This window comes from Rhinichthys klamathensis, unplaced genomic scaffold (genome assembly GCF_029890125.1).
Source record: "Rhinichthys klamathensis goyatoka isolate OS25496 unplaced genomic scaffold, OSU_Roscu_1.1 h1tg000040l_1, whole genome shotgun sequence".
In the NCBI taxonomy this organism is placed as follows: domain Eukaryota; kingdom Metazoa; phylum Chordata; class Actinopteri; order Cypriniformes; family Leuciscidae; genus Rhinichthys; species Rhinichthys klamathensis.
In genome coordinates, this window is record NW_026606587.1 from 3,685,422 (window position 1) to 3,700,470 (window position 15,049).

At 35.9% G+C, this 15,049-nt stretch overlaps 1 protein-coding gene across 8 annotated transcripts in view; it reads left to right on the forward strand.

Moving 5' to 3' along the window:
* Window positions 1–15,049, forward strand: part of LOC130081920 (membrane-associated guanylate kinase, WW and PDZ domain-containing protein 1) — a 115,761-nt gene that overhangs the window by 98,900 nt on the left and 1,812 nt on the right. For 3 of the 8 annotated variants that reach the window (XM_056246645.1, XM_056246641.1, XM_056246644.1), the window contains 4 exons: window positions 10,023–10,223; window positions 10,769–10,836; window positions 10,946–11,095; window positions 11,907–12,045. In XM_056246645.1, the coding sequence (XP_056102620.1) occupies window positions 10,023–10,223; window positions 10,769–10,836; window positions 10,946–11,095; window positions 11,907–12,045 (558 nt within the window). Of the gene's footprint in view, window positions 1–10,022; window positions 10,224–10,768; window positions 10,837–10,945; window positions 11,096–11,906; window positions 12,046–13,144; window positions 13,249–15,049 lie in introns of all 8 variants that reach the window. The other 5 variants (XM_056246642.1, XM_056246648.1, XM_056246646.1 and 2 more) reach the window with 4 other exon arrangements.

The window sequence follows — 15,049 nt, forward strand, 5'->3', positions numbered from 1 at the left end:
TTGTTGGAAAAACACAAATTCACTCAGCAATGAAACTCCACTACTGTGTACTCCACATTCTGTTTTGAGTTTGAAACTACTTAGGTGCAACGGCAAAGTAACTACCCTAGTGAAAAATAAATAGCATAAAATGTATTTGAAATACATTAATTTTATGCTAAGTATAAATACATGTACATATCCATGTACTTAATAATAATACCCTGCAATTGTACTTTTAATATACTAAATTGGTGTACTTAATCTATATTTTGTTCTCAATCCACTTTAGTTATCCGGAAGTAGTGCTGAGGTCCAACTAAAAATATACTTAAGTATATTTGACTGTGCTAAATGCAAGTATACTTTAGGTGCACTTTAAATATCTTTCATTTAAAGACTGATATTATACAGAAATAATACTATCCTTACTAATAGTGATATTAAACACACTTTAGGCTTAATATTAAGACATGTGCATTGTGCAATTAAGAGATACTCCAAATAAAGTTTAGCTTATTATGAAATAAATGTATTTTTAATGCATTTTGGTATAGGTTTTTTTTTCACTAGGGTAGCAATAACTAAATTGTGTCTACAGTTGCTTAAATATTGTGTTGCTTAATGTTAACTTTTTGTTGTTTAACTGCATAAAAGCACATTCACAATCATGCTGTTGGTCTGAATTTCAGCACGGCTGTGATTGCCTACGGCCTCGTGTCTACAGCCAAATCAAGCATTTGATTTGACAGAAATCTGTGTAGCGCAGAAAGAGTAATCAATATTTTTGCTCTATTTTCCTGGAACATTATAGATTTCGTATATTTGCTAAAAGTGAATTTTCTCTGTTTTGGAGTACATTAGCATATATGCAGATGGATTCAACGCTTACAGTCAGGTCTGTTAAAAAATGATGTGTGTACGTGAATAAGAAGTGTCTTGTGCTGTTCACATGGTTCAGCTTAACTCCATAACTTACTGCCTGTTTGACGGTGGTCCAGTGTTTTCCAGAATATCAAGACTAAGTGCACGTGTCTATGCGTCTTATATTGTGTCCCATTTGTCTGCTTTAGTGTGGGAAAGCATATGACTTGAACAATACTTCAAGCCCAATATTGTTACACAGTTTTCAGCTATCAAAGCATATCTTGACAGAGCATCATTCTTATTTCACCCAAAATAAAATTATGTCACCATTTACTTAGTAACTATTGACTACCATTGTGTGGACAAAAAAGAGATACAATTTTCAAAATATATTTATGTTCCACAGAACATAAGAAGAACAAAGAGAAAGAAAGTCATATAGATTTGACATGAGGGTGAGTTAAATTCTTAAACAAAAAAAACAAAAATTTCATCTCTTTAAGCTGTGTAATGTCTTCAATGATAAAATACTTTCTCCTATCCAAGCTTAATGTGCTAAGTCATGTATAAGTAAGCAGTTTGTAGGATGATTTCATTTTGGTTTGGGACAGGACAGTCTGTTTGTACGAGGAATGGCAGGGGTGTTTGAGAAGTCTGTTTGAAAGCAGTTATGTTTGCAATTCAGAAATTACACTCTTCCCCTTCAGTCAAGAAGTCTCATCATAACAAATACACCCTTCACCTTTAAAATGCTATAAAACCAACAATCACCTGATGCATGAACTATTTATTATTCATAAATGCAACATAATACATGATTTACATTGAATTACTGTATATGAATGATAGTTTGACCCTCACAGATGGAAACGATGTGTACAATTTAAATCTACTTAAGAAAACATGTTGCAGTTTGTGCATCATCTGATGATTTTACCATCAGCAGGTTATCCTCAATATCTTTTATCTAGTTTTTTAAAATGTATTTATTAATGTTCCCGAAGTCCATGTGGTGAGCCAAATTACCAAATATGAGTAACAATGAATCACAATGCCTTGATGTTTTTGTGGCTGGTGTCATTTTGCGGAGAGACGACGACTTGCGTTATTTATCATAACCTATTTACTGAAAAACAGCTAAATAAAACCGATTGTCATAAGGACACTGTTATTTACGATACTTAAAAACACAGTTCAATGGCTGGTAAGAAACATTAATAGTTGTGAAATGTTCCCAATTCACTCGCCATTGGCATTGACATCAAAAGTAAATGTTTGAACCCTGACTGTAATTTGTTAACAGCTGAATGAGTTTGTGCTCTACATGGAGGTTGTGTTTTCTGGGTCTGATGCCCTATATAATGATTCTGACTCAACAAAACAGCTGCTTCGACTGAAAGAGTAGCAAAGGATGGGGGATGGAGGTATTGGATGGAGAGGTAACGTAAAGAAATGACAGCTAATATGAGAGGGAAGAAGATGAAGGGCAAGAAATAAAGATGCAGGAGAGGTCGAACAGATGAAAGATGAAAAAGTTTTAAGAGGTTAAAGGTGGCTTATGTTTCACGAACGTTGTCTTGGGAACAGTGAATCCGAACAAATGTAAATGTGGTCTGCTCTTTATACACACTCACACGCGCACACGTCAGTCGTCAGCACTCTCATTCAGCGCTCAAGTGTTTCCGGAGGCTGAATCTGTATGACTCACACTGGATGCTGCATTGTGTGAAAACTAATGATTTTCAGTGACAGCCGTGATTACGATTCTCCTCCACTCCACTCATAACTCTGCTTGTCTGTTTTTCTCAGCTTTACACTTTCTCGTATTGAAAGGACTTTATTCATTGTTATTTATTAATTTAGTGATTTGTCATAACTGATGTTTTAATCCTGTCTAGTGGAGAACACAACTGAACTCTGCTGGCTGGTCAGACCAGTAGTTCAGATTTGTACTTTCTTTGCAACAAAAATGCATGCGGTTTATGGAAGAAACATTTTTTTTTGTGTGTGTCATCAAAATATATTTACAATGCAGTCTTATTAATATCACATTTGGAAATAACAATAATTTATTCTAATCATTCTACAGTACCTGAATCTTTGAAGATTAACTAATTTTTTTACCATAATTCTTGATTTGATTCATGAGTTGAAAGAGCAATTGTCTGAATCTCACTAATAAAAAGTCACGTACGTCAAGTCAATTCCATATTTACAATCACATGCCTCCTCTTGAATACATTTATGGAATATTCCTAGCATTATGCCCCAAAAAAATGAAAATATAAAATACAAAATTACAATGGGCAATATTTTTATTACAGTAGGAAATATTTAAAAGTTTATTGTGGTTGAAAAAATACTTTTGTACTTGCCAAGGCTGCATTTATTTGATCAAAAATAAAGTGAAAACAGTAATATTGTGAAATAGTATTACTATTTATAAGACGATTTGATTTGATTTGATAATAACTGTTTTCAATTTTATTTTATTTTTTACGTTACTTTATTCCTGTGATGGTATGTCTGAATTTTCAGCATCATTACTCCAGTCTACAGTCTCACATGATTCAAAAATCATTCTAATATGCTGAGTTGCTTCTCAAGAAACATTTCTTACAATCAATAATGAAAACAGTTGTGCTTGCTTACTATTTTTTAACTGTTATAAATGTTCTTCTGGATTCTATAATGATTAGAAAGTTTAAAACAACAGCATTTACTTGAAATATAAATCTAATGTAACATTATAAATGTCTTTACTGGCACTTTGGTCAATTAATGTACCCTTACTGAATAAAAGTATTAATTTCTTTCCGAAAAATCTTACTGACTCCAACCTTTTGGACGTTACTGTACATATATTTGATAAGTATTATAATTTATTTGATAATATCTGTGGTTATTATTCAAACATCTGATTGTAAGCTGTATTATAAGGCATTATGAATGCATAACATATAGGCTCTCTACGTAACACTGCTGCCATCTTATCCAGAGTGACTTATTTTTATTACAGAAACAGTCCCTCCAGAGGAATCAGGAGTAAGTGCTTTACTCACAAGCAGATTAGTGATGGCAACTCCGAGCACTTTCCTCTTCTTATATTTCCCATTATGGGATTTGAGCCTTTGGGTTTACCAGCCCAGACATTTAACCACTAAAATGCCTGCCAACCAGGGCTTGACATTAACTTTTTTGCTCACTAGCCAATGTGGCTAGTGGTTTTCCAAAGTTACTAGCCACACAGCATTTTTACTAGCCACATTTTTGTTGTTGTGAAATTACCTGATTAAAGTTGACTATGGCGTGCTAAAATTTACTTGAACTAGATTTACAACCCTTTTAAATGTAAAACCACTGTACACACGCAAATCAAGACTAGGTATAACAATACAGGTCATTATCATTAGCTCTGATAAGGTTGTGTGTAAAGCTCCTTTAAAGCTCCTATAAAACCATGTATTAAGATGAAGACATAGCTTCTTATTGCATAATAAAAGTGGTGCATGGATGTAGAAGATTAATAAAAAATATAAAAAACTAAACTGAAAAAACCTTTAGCATTAGAAACACTGAAAATATCAGAATCAGAATTACTTTATTGAGCCCCGATGGGAAATTCGTTGTTACAAGTTGCGTTTTCTGTGTCTTTGCACAGCAGAAACGTGTCTGACTGCGTCTGCTAACGTACATGGAGGGCTATCTCGGGATTCGGGCGTTGCAGCATAGACGGCAAAATAGGCTATAAGAATATTTCGTTCTGTATTGACAGGTGCAATATTTGATTTTTTTTAAATTATATCTGCATTTGCCAAAACCTATGGACTTTCAAACATAAAAATGCCATTTATTAATATGTGTTCGTGTCAACATGACATATTTTCCTATTCTATTTAGCCTGGAAACGCTTCCAACAGGCTTGCGTGTCGCGTGAGAAATAGGCGTCGGTTTTTTTTCTAGCATGCACGCGTTTTCGGCGCGGCTCGAGACGCGCGTCACGCAGGCAGTGTGCAAGTTCTAACCTGTTAACATGGGAGCCGAAATAAAAACGGACACACCACGCAGCGGAGACGCGCACGCCACGCAGCCAGTGCGCTTCAGATGCCTTTTGAAAAGACTACAATTATTCAACCCGCCAAAGTGGCTAGTTGAAGTGACTGTGTTACCCGCCACGAGCAAAATCCACCCGCATTTGGCGGGTTGGCGGGTGTTAATGTCAAGCCCTGCTGCCAACCCTCAAAAAGCCAGATCAAAATGATTAATTATTGAACTTGAGCAACCATAATTACATAAACATCATTTAGCAAACACATTTATCCACAATCAATCCACATATGACAAGCCCATATCATTAACATATGTACGTCTTAAATGTACAGTGCACAAATATGGTGGAAAATGGTCATAAGATTCAATTACAACTGCTTTTGTATGTGTATGTCACATTATAATGTGTAGAATATGGAATTTATCATACACACTTAACATGAAATCCAGACTGCCAATCAGGCAACATTAAAAGTCAAATGGTACTTGGATTGTCATTAAAATGATGGTCTCAGTCAATTAATGCTTTGAGTAAAAGCAGAATCTGTAATGCATAACACCTCCTAGGCAGATCTTACACTGGCATCGGCCCAGAAACGTAATAGAAAGTCATTTTAATCCAAGACGCTAATGCTAGTTCTTACAGATATTCCCTCAGGCTGGGGAGAATGGAGGGAAAATCAAAAGGCTAAGCATGAATTTTTCCCTTTGAGCTAAAGCGAGTAAGCATTAAACATTACTGAAGATTTCTGTTTCTCAGCACTCTGCTTACAGAGGTTCAGTCCCGAGAAAATAGAGGCAGGACAGAAAGAGAGATGTGTGTGTGGGCATGTGAATATTTGTGCCTCCAACAGTGTGTGCGAGTGTGTGTTTCTAAGTAGGTCGGCACAGGACAAGTTTCTGTTCTCGGTAATGGCGTACGCTAATGGAGACAGGCAGATTGACTTTAGGGACAAAGATGTGGACTTACAAGGTCATTTCCCTTTAGTGTCTGCACGTGACTTTTGGATTATTGTTGCTTTATGTACACAGACATTACCCCTACTAATTGATTTAAGAAACTTCCAGTTTAGACTCAACAGCTGGATTTAACATATCTAGCAAACTAACAACTGTAACAAATGTAAGTGCATGTGTTTAGATACAGTACATACTGTGATAGTCAGAATATTTGACTATTTATTTATTGGATGAGTTGGACCAGATGGTTGAGGGAAAGCACATACATGTAAAATACTGTTTAAAAGTATCCCATGATGCACCTCATGAAGAGCTCAAATTAAAAATGTGTTGCCGCAACTTACTAATACGCTAGCATGTTTTACTAATTTGTTCCCTCGTTTTAATTATTCGTTCCCTTGTTTTACTAAAGCATAGCCACGTTGTTCCCTTGTTTTAGTTTAATCAAAATGAGGGAACAGATGAGTTCAATGTGGCCACGATTTACTAAAACGAGGGAACAAATTAATAAGTCGTTGGAACAAATTCTTAATTAGTGGCCATGATTTAACTGAAACGAGTGAACAAATTAGAAAATAGTGTCCACAATTATTTTTATTTTTGTCTGCATGTCATGTGCGTGGCTCTGTATATTACACACATATATATATATTTTTCTATAAAACAAAGATTATTGGAGTATGTTTTAAAAGAAAATACACTCAATTTTTTTTTTATTATTATAAAAAAGTAAGATGGTGTTTCCATGTTTTGTTTTCTTTTGCTTTGCTTCTGATTTGTTTTTCTTTTGTTTTGTTTTCAAATGTTTAACATTGAATATTGAAAGTATTAAATTTTTTTCAGCATTTTTGTTCTTCTCTTTTTTTTTAAGTTATCCATATTTTCTAACGTACAACATCATGTTTTATTTAAAGCATGTAAAAAGATGTCTTCAAGATTTCACTTAAAGCATCTAAAAGATTTAGACCTTTGAAAACAGCATGAATGTATAATAACCGCCACTGTCTAGAATGTGAAGCACCATTAGTTATTAGTTGCCAAATTTATAATAATTTATTCAATTTTATCTCATGTGAATTGGATTAATACCTTACTTCAAGTAAACCCCCCGTCATTTAAAAAAAAAAAAAAAAAGAAATCTGCAAAAGGTCTCATTTCAGTATTTAGCTCCAGATCAGAAATGTGTAATCTCTTATCTGTCTGTAATCCCTAACATCATATAAGCACCACGATGACTGTGATATTAACGACTGTAAGGATCTACATTGATAATCTGACTGCGAGCTGCGTCAGGTTTCTGTAGGTGACATTCAGTGTGATTTTCTGAGAGGATCTGCAGCAGCCACAGAATCAGACGAATATTAATGATGGATGCCTTTAAAAGCCACCCTGGAAAGAGTTTGACATTGAATGAGAGAGAGTAACTTTTTTCCTGCCACACTGATAAATAATTTCCTTCTATCTTTCTCTCGCAATCTTTCTCTCTGTCCCATTTGAATCCCTCCCACTTTACTCTTTCCACCCTCCATCCATCATCTCTCCTATCTCTATCCAGAGAGAGAAATCTCCACAGAGGTTTCTTTATCTGCTTCTCCCTAGATAATCCATCTTTATTCTTATCTGTGTGTTTTGCAAGTCTTTGCTAACTGTCATTGTACACATAGGGGATAGTTATCATGCAATATGATTTTAGTTCAGTTTAATTTAGCTTATTTATTTAACATATTTAATAACGACAAAACTGATTAAAGAGCTGCACGGGCAAGTAAATTACAATAACAGCAATACATAAACCGATATTACACAAAACAAGACAGTAACAAAATTACAGATAATGGTAAATTATACAAACAATCCCCTCTCAACAGTGCCAGAACTGGTAACCCTAACTCATAAGCCACTGTAAAGAGATACGCCTTAAGCAAATATTTAAAAAAACACATTTAGAAGAGGAAGATTTTTGGTACAAAGGCAAGCTATTCAAGAACCGAGGTGCTGCCACCGAAAAAATGCATGATCCCCCTTAAGTTTTAAGCACATCTGTCCAGACAGCAACAGAGTATTAGATGGCCTTAAGTACCTATTGGTCTGATGGTAAGAGAGATAAATAGTGTGGTGCCAAACCATTCAAGGACTTTGGAGCCAAAAACGGGTGTAATACTTTCCCTCTTTCTAGTGCCAATTAAAAGTCTGGCTGCAGCATTTTGGTCCAACTGGAGATGGGATAGACAAGATTGAGAGACCCCTAAATACAATTCTGTATTGTGACTCAGTGTTTGGCATGGTAATGGTTTTGAATGGTTTTAAGATGTTGAGATATTTGGTCTTAACAGAATAGATCTGCTATGCTGCTGCTGTAGAGCAAGTACGGGACTTGCTACTGCCAATACATACACAACACACTGCTGTGAGCAAGTAAGACATGCTGCTGCTGCACAATACAGCGTACATGAATTACCCTTGTCTATACAGTTGTATCTGGGGAAGGTGGAGGGAGTCTGAAAGCATGCTGCACTGCTAGTTCACACTACATGATTTTAAGCCCGATTTGCAAATCGTTGAGCTCGCCGACAGGTCAGGGTGTTATCGCGTGCAAATCGTGGGGGATTAGCGGGCGATGAACGCTCGCCAATCTGTTAGTATGAAAGAGCCAACAACGCATCAAAGACGCTCGCATACGCCTCGCCGACGCGTCGCCGAGCCCAGAAAAATATCTAGCGTGCTAGATATCCAGAGCTGTCGCACGACTCAACCTCACGTGATGTCATGAGCTACAGCCAATCAGAGTAAGGCATGGGTTGAGGTCACCGGGTAAATCTTATTTTTTCTTTTTTTGCGTTTTTTCTCAGAGCGCAAACTGAGAAAATCATTGCACAAACAGTTTGCAGCACTAGTTTCTGTCTGACGTCCATATTCGCGTGTTGTGTTCTTCTTCGTCTTCTTCGCTGGGTATTGGCGCGCATGCTGTTTCGCGTCATTTCCGGTTCGTTTTATCGCGTGATTTTTCGTGACAAAACGTGGTTTGTAGACAAGATAGAATCGTTGGGTGACAGAGTTGTTGTCAACTCGTGTAGTGCGTTACCTCCTGTTGCGGATCAATCACGTTGTGTTGTGTGGTGTGAACAGCTCAACAACTTGAACACTCCTGATTTCACAGAGAGCAAGTCATGTAGTGTGAACCGCACAGTTCAGCCCGACGTTTTAAAATCATGTAGTGTGAACTAGGCTTAAGGCAAATGCTCACCAAGTATTTGAAGGTTGAGCAGCGAGCTCATTGACTGATACAGCAGGAACCAATCAGCTGTTCCCTGTAGAGAATGATGTGATTGCAAGCAAGTTGAGTTGAGGACCTATTAGCCTGTGCCATCTAGTTTCATGAAAGAACTTTGTATTGAGTTGCAATAGTCCAATCTCAATGAAATAAATGGTTGAATAATAGTTTCTAAGTCATTGAGTGGGAGGAAAGGTTTCATTTTGGCAATCCTAAGCTGAAAAAAAAAATGCTGATTTGACAGCTGAATTTATCTGTTATCAAGTTTGAGCGTGGGGTCAAAAATTACCCAATACAAATGAAGGATTTTGGAGTCGTTGAGTTGAAGAACATTCTCCGCCATCCAGCTTTTAACATCACAACACAAAAACAATGTATTTTTTTCTGATTGTTCTTTTCTCTTTCTTCTGTCGTCTCATTCATTCTCTCCTTTGCCCAACGAAATAACAGTCTATCAGATGTATAATTGAAGACTTCAGATACAAAAACCTATAAGTCCGTCTGACATTTATCTTTTAAAAGAGCACTTTTATGTTTTCAATTTTACTCTTATCAGTGGCATTTTTGAAAAGTAAGACATTTCAATAACTGACAAATAACCTTTTCATTGCCATGAAAGCGAAATTACTGAACCTAAACATAGGAGCCTGATAAAAATGCTTATTTAAAAGAAAAATGTCAGACAGACTTCAATTATTGATTCTCTCTGATAAGTGCCAGTAAGAAACTACAAAGCAGTGCCCTAGCCTAGCAACCATAGAACTCCTGCTTAAAACTCAATAGCAACAAATAGCAATGCTCTACACCCTAAACACCCTGATATTGTGTTGTCAGGTTTTGCAGAGGCAAGCATCTCTCTTAATGTTAAATGAACATTTCTCTGTTTCTTCTGCAGCAGCGTCTCTGCTGCCTCACAGGTTTGTGACGGTCCGCAGAGGCAGCCCGGCGGCTCGCAGTGGTCAGATCAGGCCTGGGGATCGTCTGGAAGCTGTGGATGGGAGATCAGTGGTGAATTTACCTCACAGAGAGCTGGCTCAGATCCTGAGGAGAGCTGGAAACACACTCCGCTTGACCATCGTACCCCGCGCCAGCGCTCGTAAGTGGATTACTTCATACACCTGCGCTGATCGTTTTTACTTCATTAAATAAAAAGTGTCATTTATTTATTGAATTAGCCGTAGTTACCATTATAACAAAAACATATCCTAATACTTATCTTCCCTCAGATGATAAGTATATCTACTAAGTATAATACTTATACTTATTACTTATATTATACTTATATAAGTATAATACTTATATAAGTATAATACTTATCTTCCCTCCTAATACTTACCATCCCTCAGATGGTGGAGGAAAAATAGGCAACAAGTATAATATGTAATAGCATATCAACTTCAATACTGTTTAAATGTGACCCAGGATGCAGCTCATGAAGTTGGTTGCTGGTTGAATGTTCAGAGCTTGAATCTAAGGACAGCTATTGAGAAAGCTCAAATATGAGACAGAAAAATATTTTTTGTTTGTTTGTTTGTTCACTACTGATCTTTTTTTACTTATATACAGTATGTATTTAATATATATCTAAAGCAATAAATAACATTGTAACAAAATTGTATCCTAATACCTTTCTCCCGTCAGATTCCTCAGAGCGAGCAGATAATGACTCTGATTATAAGAACAGGAAAACTCACAGGTCAAAACCAAAGGTGAGCAATACCTTTACCTTACAATGCCTTTACTTAAGCTGTCTGGCAAAAAAATGACAAATAATAACTCCCTCCTTTTTCATTTTTTTCCCCTCTTTGAAACACAAAGCAGGACGCCACACGGTACTATAGTGTGGAACTGGAGAGGGGGTCCACTGGATTCGGCTTTAGTCTGAGAGGAGGAAGTGAATACAACATGGGACTCTATGTGCTGGGACTGATGGAGGGAGGACCGGCCTCACGCAGCCACAAAATACAGGTGCAGATCTGTGGCTTTGATCTATAGATAAAGTAATTACTTTTGGGGATACAATTATGCAAAAATGCCTGAAAAAGTGTAAAGAGACTAAATAATCACAATGGTTTCATTCTAAGTATTATTTTGGGGTTAAGGTTAGTCTGTAGTAATTATAGTTACCTTAAGAACAATGGAAGTCAAGAGGACACCCTTATTTAGATGTACGTGAGCAGGTGTGTGTGTGTGTGTGTGTGGTAGAGGCTGCAAAATGTTGCTTTTTGAGGAGAGCGTGTGATACCGTATACATTGTCAGCCATTTTATAAAACACTACTATTTTATAATACCCTACCATTTAAAAGATTGGGGTCGGTAAGATGTTTTAATGTTTTTTTTTTTAAAGAAGACTCTTATATATTGTATTGTGAGTTATTATTACAATTCAAAATAACTGTTGAAATATATTTTAAAATGTCATTTATTCCTGTGACGACAAAGCTGAATTTTCAGCATCATTACTCCATTCTGCAGTGTCACATGATCCTTCAGAAATTATTTGAATATTTTGATTTGATGCTCAAGAAATATTTCTTATTATTGTCAATGTTACTGTCAGTCTGATCGCTTAGAAAAGCGCCTTAGCAAACACCACAAATTAGAAAATATTGTCATAATAATTTCCTAATTGTATTAATTGTATTTAATTGCACTTATGTTGGTCCAAAAATACATGGTCTTACTTTTATAAATGTTGCTGTTTATTCACTGTACAAATAATAATAATGTCTAAAACACAATTGTGGCTCATTTCTGTTGTAATTGTGTTTGCTGTAGGTGAGCGATCAGCTGGTGGAGATCAATGGAGACAGTACAACAGGAATGACTCACAGTCAGGCTGTGGAGCAGATCAGGACCGGAGGAACCAGGATACACCTCGTGTTTAAAAGAGGAAATGGATACGTCCCTGACTACGGTAAGACAACATGTCAGAAGTCAGCTGAACATCACCCGAATGTTATCATCTAAAACATGATGGTCATATTCACATTGCTATAAAGATCATGTTGTCACCAGATAACAAATAATAACATAACATGATCATGTACAAAGCAATAAGCCATGAGAGGCTGTATGTAACAGTGGTTTAACTGTGGTAAAGGGCCGTTGTTAGCGTAAAATCCCCTTAACCATGGTAAAATCACTATCTTAAAGCCTTCGTTGGCTAAGCTTCTTTGTTGGTTTTTCAAACAGCTAAAGCAAAATTATAAAATAGACCAATGTTCAATAAATAATTTTTTTTTTTTTTTTTTTTTATGGATGTAGACTTGCATATAGAATGTGTAGAATTCAATAGGGCTTTTCACACTGTGCTTAACCCTGGGTTATCGTTGTTTTAAACCCTGCTTTTAACCCCAGGTAAAGGAATATTTCACACTTGTAATTTAGAAGCAGGGGTTTTTTTCTCTGCATTGCTGTGCCAAACTTGTACAGTGTGAAACAATGTGGTGTTAGTATTGTACAACCAATTGTAGGGCTCATATTCACACGCTTTGGACGGTCATCGAATCACCACATGTTGCAAATAAACGGTATCAAGATAACCCAGGATTACATTTACCCGGAGTTTAGAATGACCCAGGGTTAACTGTTTCAAAAGTTAAAAGCTCATCAGTCTAGTCTTTATAAAACATTATTTGTCTTTTTATGAAAATCTCTGTATCTATTAGCTTACTAACAGCTCTTCTCTGCTTTTTTATTTGGACTTTTTTTTCCCTTTTTCTATTCTCCTTGATTTCATTTTTTTATAACTCATTACTATCCCCTTTCATTATTTGTGTCTTTTTAACAAATTATTTACACTCGCTTCTACTAATTTGCTTTCAATTTTGGGTCATCTCGTCTGATTTGCCCTTCATCCTTATTTTTATCTCATTGCTTTCTTTATATTTTGATCTTTCATTGCCTTTATTTCCTATGAACCATTTTTTTTTATATATATTTCACTCTCCTCCTCCCTTAACTCCTTGTTTTCAATCTTTCGGCTTTCCCTCTTTCTTTTCCTCCTCCTTTAGTGGAGCTCTCCAGTCTCTCTCTCTGTATGACCAACTCCAAGCTGGGCGAACCGTGTTTCTATGTGATTGGAAGGACAGAAAATACGCGGTTGGTAGCTGTTCCTGTTAGTCCTCCATTTTACTGTTTCTCTACATCTGTCTCATATTTCTCTGTCGTCTAAACGTCTTTGACCGTGTTTCCCGGTCTCCCTGTCATATGTTAATAATACACCAAGAGTCACTATGATGTCAACCTGTTTGTGATGCAGTATGACAGAAGAGGTAATGATTTAAAAACAGCTGTAATGTTTGTTGGTAATTCCAGATGAAGCTAATTAACTTGCATTATATTATTAGAAGTTTGTCAGTAGATTTAAAAAAAAATTGCAATTGATTGCATGATTTTTTTTTTTAGTATCATATGGCTGTCAATCATTTAAAATTCAATAATCAAATTAATTATATGCTTATAAACTAACCAAATGAACATAATTAAGATACATTACATTATTTTGACAGCCAATTAAAGCATGCAAAACATGCATAGCATTTAGAGGGTACTTCAAGCTTCAGTTGCTCCAATGGGAGGAAAATTCCTCATTACAGAATTTATGGGTCAGGGAGCACGATTAAAATGTTGTTCATTCATTCCCAGTGCATTCAGCTTCTTGTTTAATGAGAGAAAACAAAATATGTTACAGAGATGTCTTTTGACTCTGCAGAAGCCCTTAGTTGGCCCTCTCATTATCATTTCAACCATCAGTGGTGTGTTGCGCTTTTATTTCATACCTTTTTTTTAATGATAATTCAGTTCTGCCATACAAAGACTGCAAATGGCTTCGCTATTGTTAAATCATCTCTAATTTGGAACAGTCATTAAAATTTACTTAGCTCTTATATATTCTATTAGCCAATTATATTAGACATTATATGCTTATGAAATTGTCCTGCTATTCGGACTATTCCGAGTGTAGAGAAAGGGAACTAAAGTGCATTAGAAAAACTGTTGCCAAACATATAACATACTAGAAACATAATAATCATTCATTCATTTTGTTCTTATTTGTTCGTATTGTTCTTATTGTTATACATATAAAAATATATATATTTATTTGCATTGATAATTCCGTCAACCTTTAACAGCCATGGAATCTTTCCATTGCGGAAAAGTTTATTTATTTATTTTTAAAGTTGTTCTTCACACTAAAGGTGTGGTGAAAGGTTGAAAGGTTCCTCGCGTCCTTTGGAATCTGTATTTTTTAAGAATGATGTTAACTTTGGCAATTATTTTGTTATTAGATTTTATTGTAATTATAAACATGATTTAGGTTTTGTTGTATTATTTAATAGTGAAGTTATGTCATGCAATAATAGAGTTATTGCATATAATTAAGTGGATCGTTATTAGCATATCAAACAGAATCTTTTGCATTTCAAAAGCTTCTTAGCTTTTAGTTTTAATGAGTCAGCCGCAGCTTTAACCCTTTGACGCGTACGATCACACCGGTGTGATCAGTCTTGGCTGGTCCCTGGAGCGTACGATCACACCGGTGTGATTAGAACGGTCAGTGCATCACGTGATCAACTGCTAAATTCAAACGTGCTTTCGCGCGTTGGCTGGCGCTGAGCCAGAGACAGACGCACTCAGTCAGTGCTGTCATATATCACAACTATTGAGTATTTTAAACCACATAATGTTTATTTTAGGTTTCAGACATTTAAATACACATAAGTACTAGCAAAACAGTGATTTTGAATTAGTAAAATAGACACTGATGTCTATGGAAACGGCAACAATAATAATTTCCATTATAATAAGACAAAACGTTTTATTCATATCAGATACACATTGTGTAAGTAGCTTTACATTTTACCCTATTCTTCTCCTAGTTCACCGGCCACTTACTTTCATGTATTTCGTGAGAA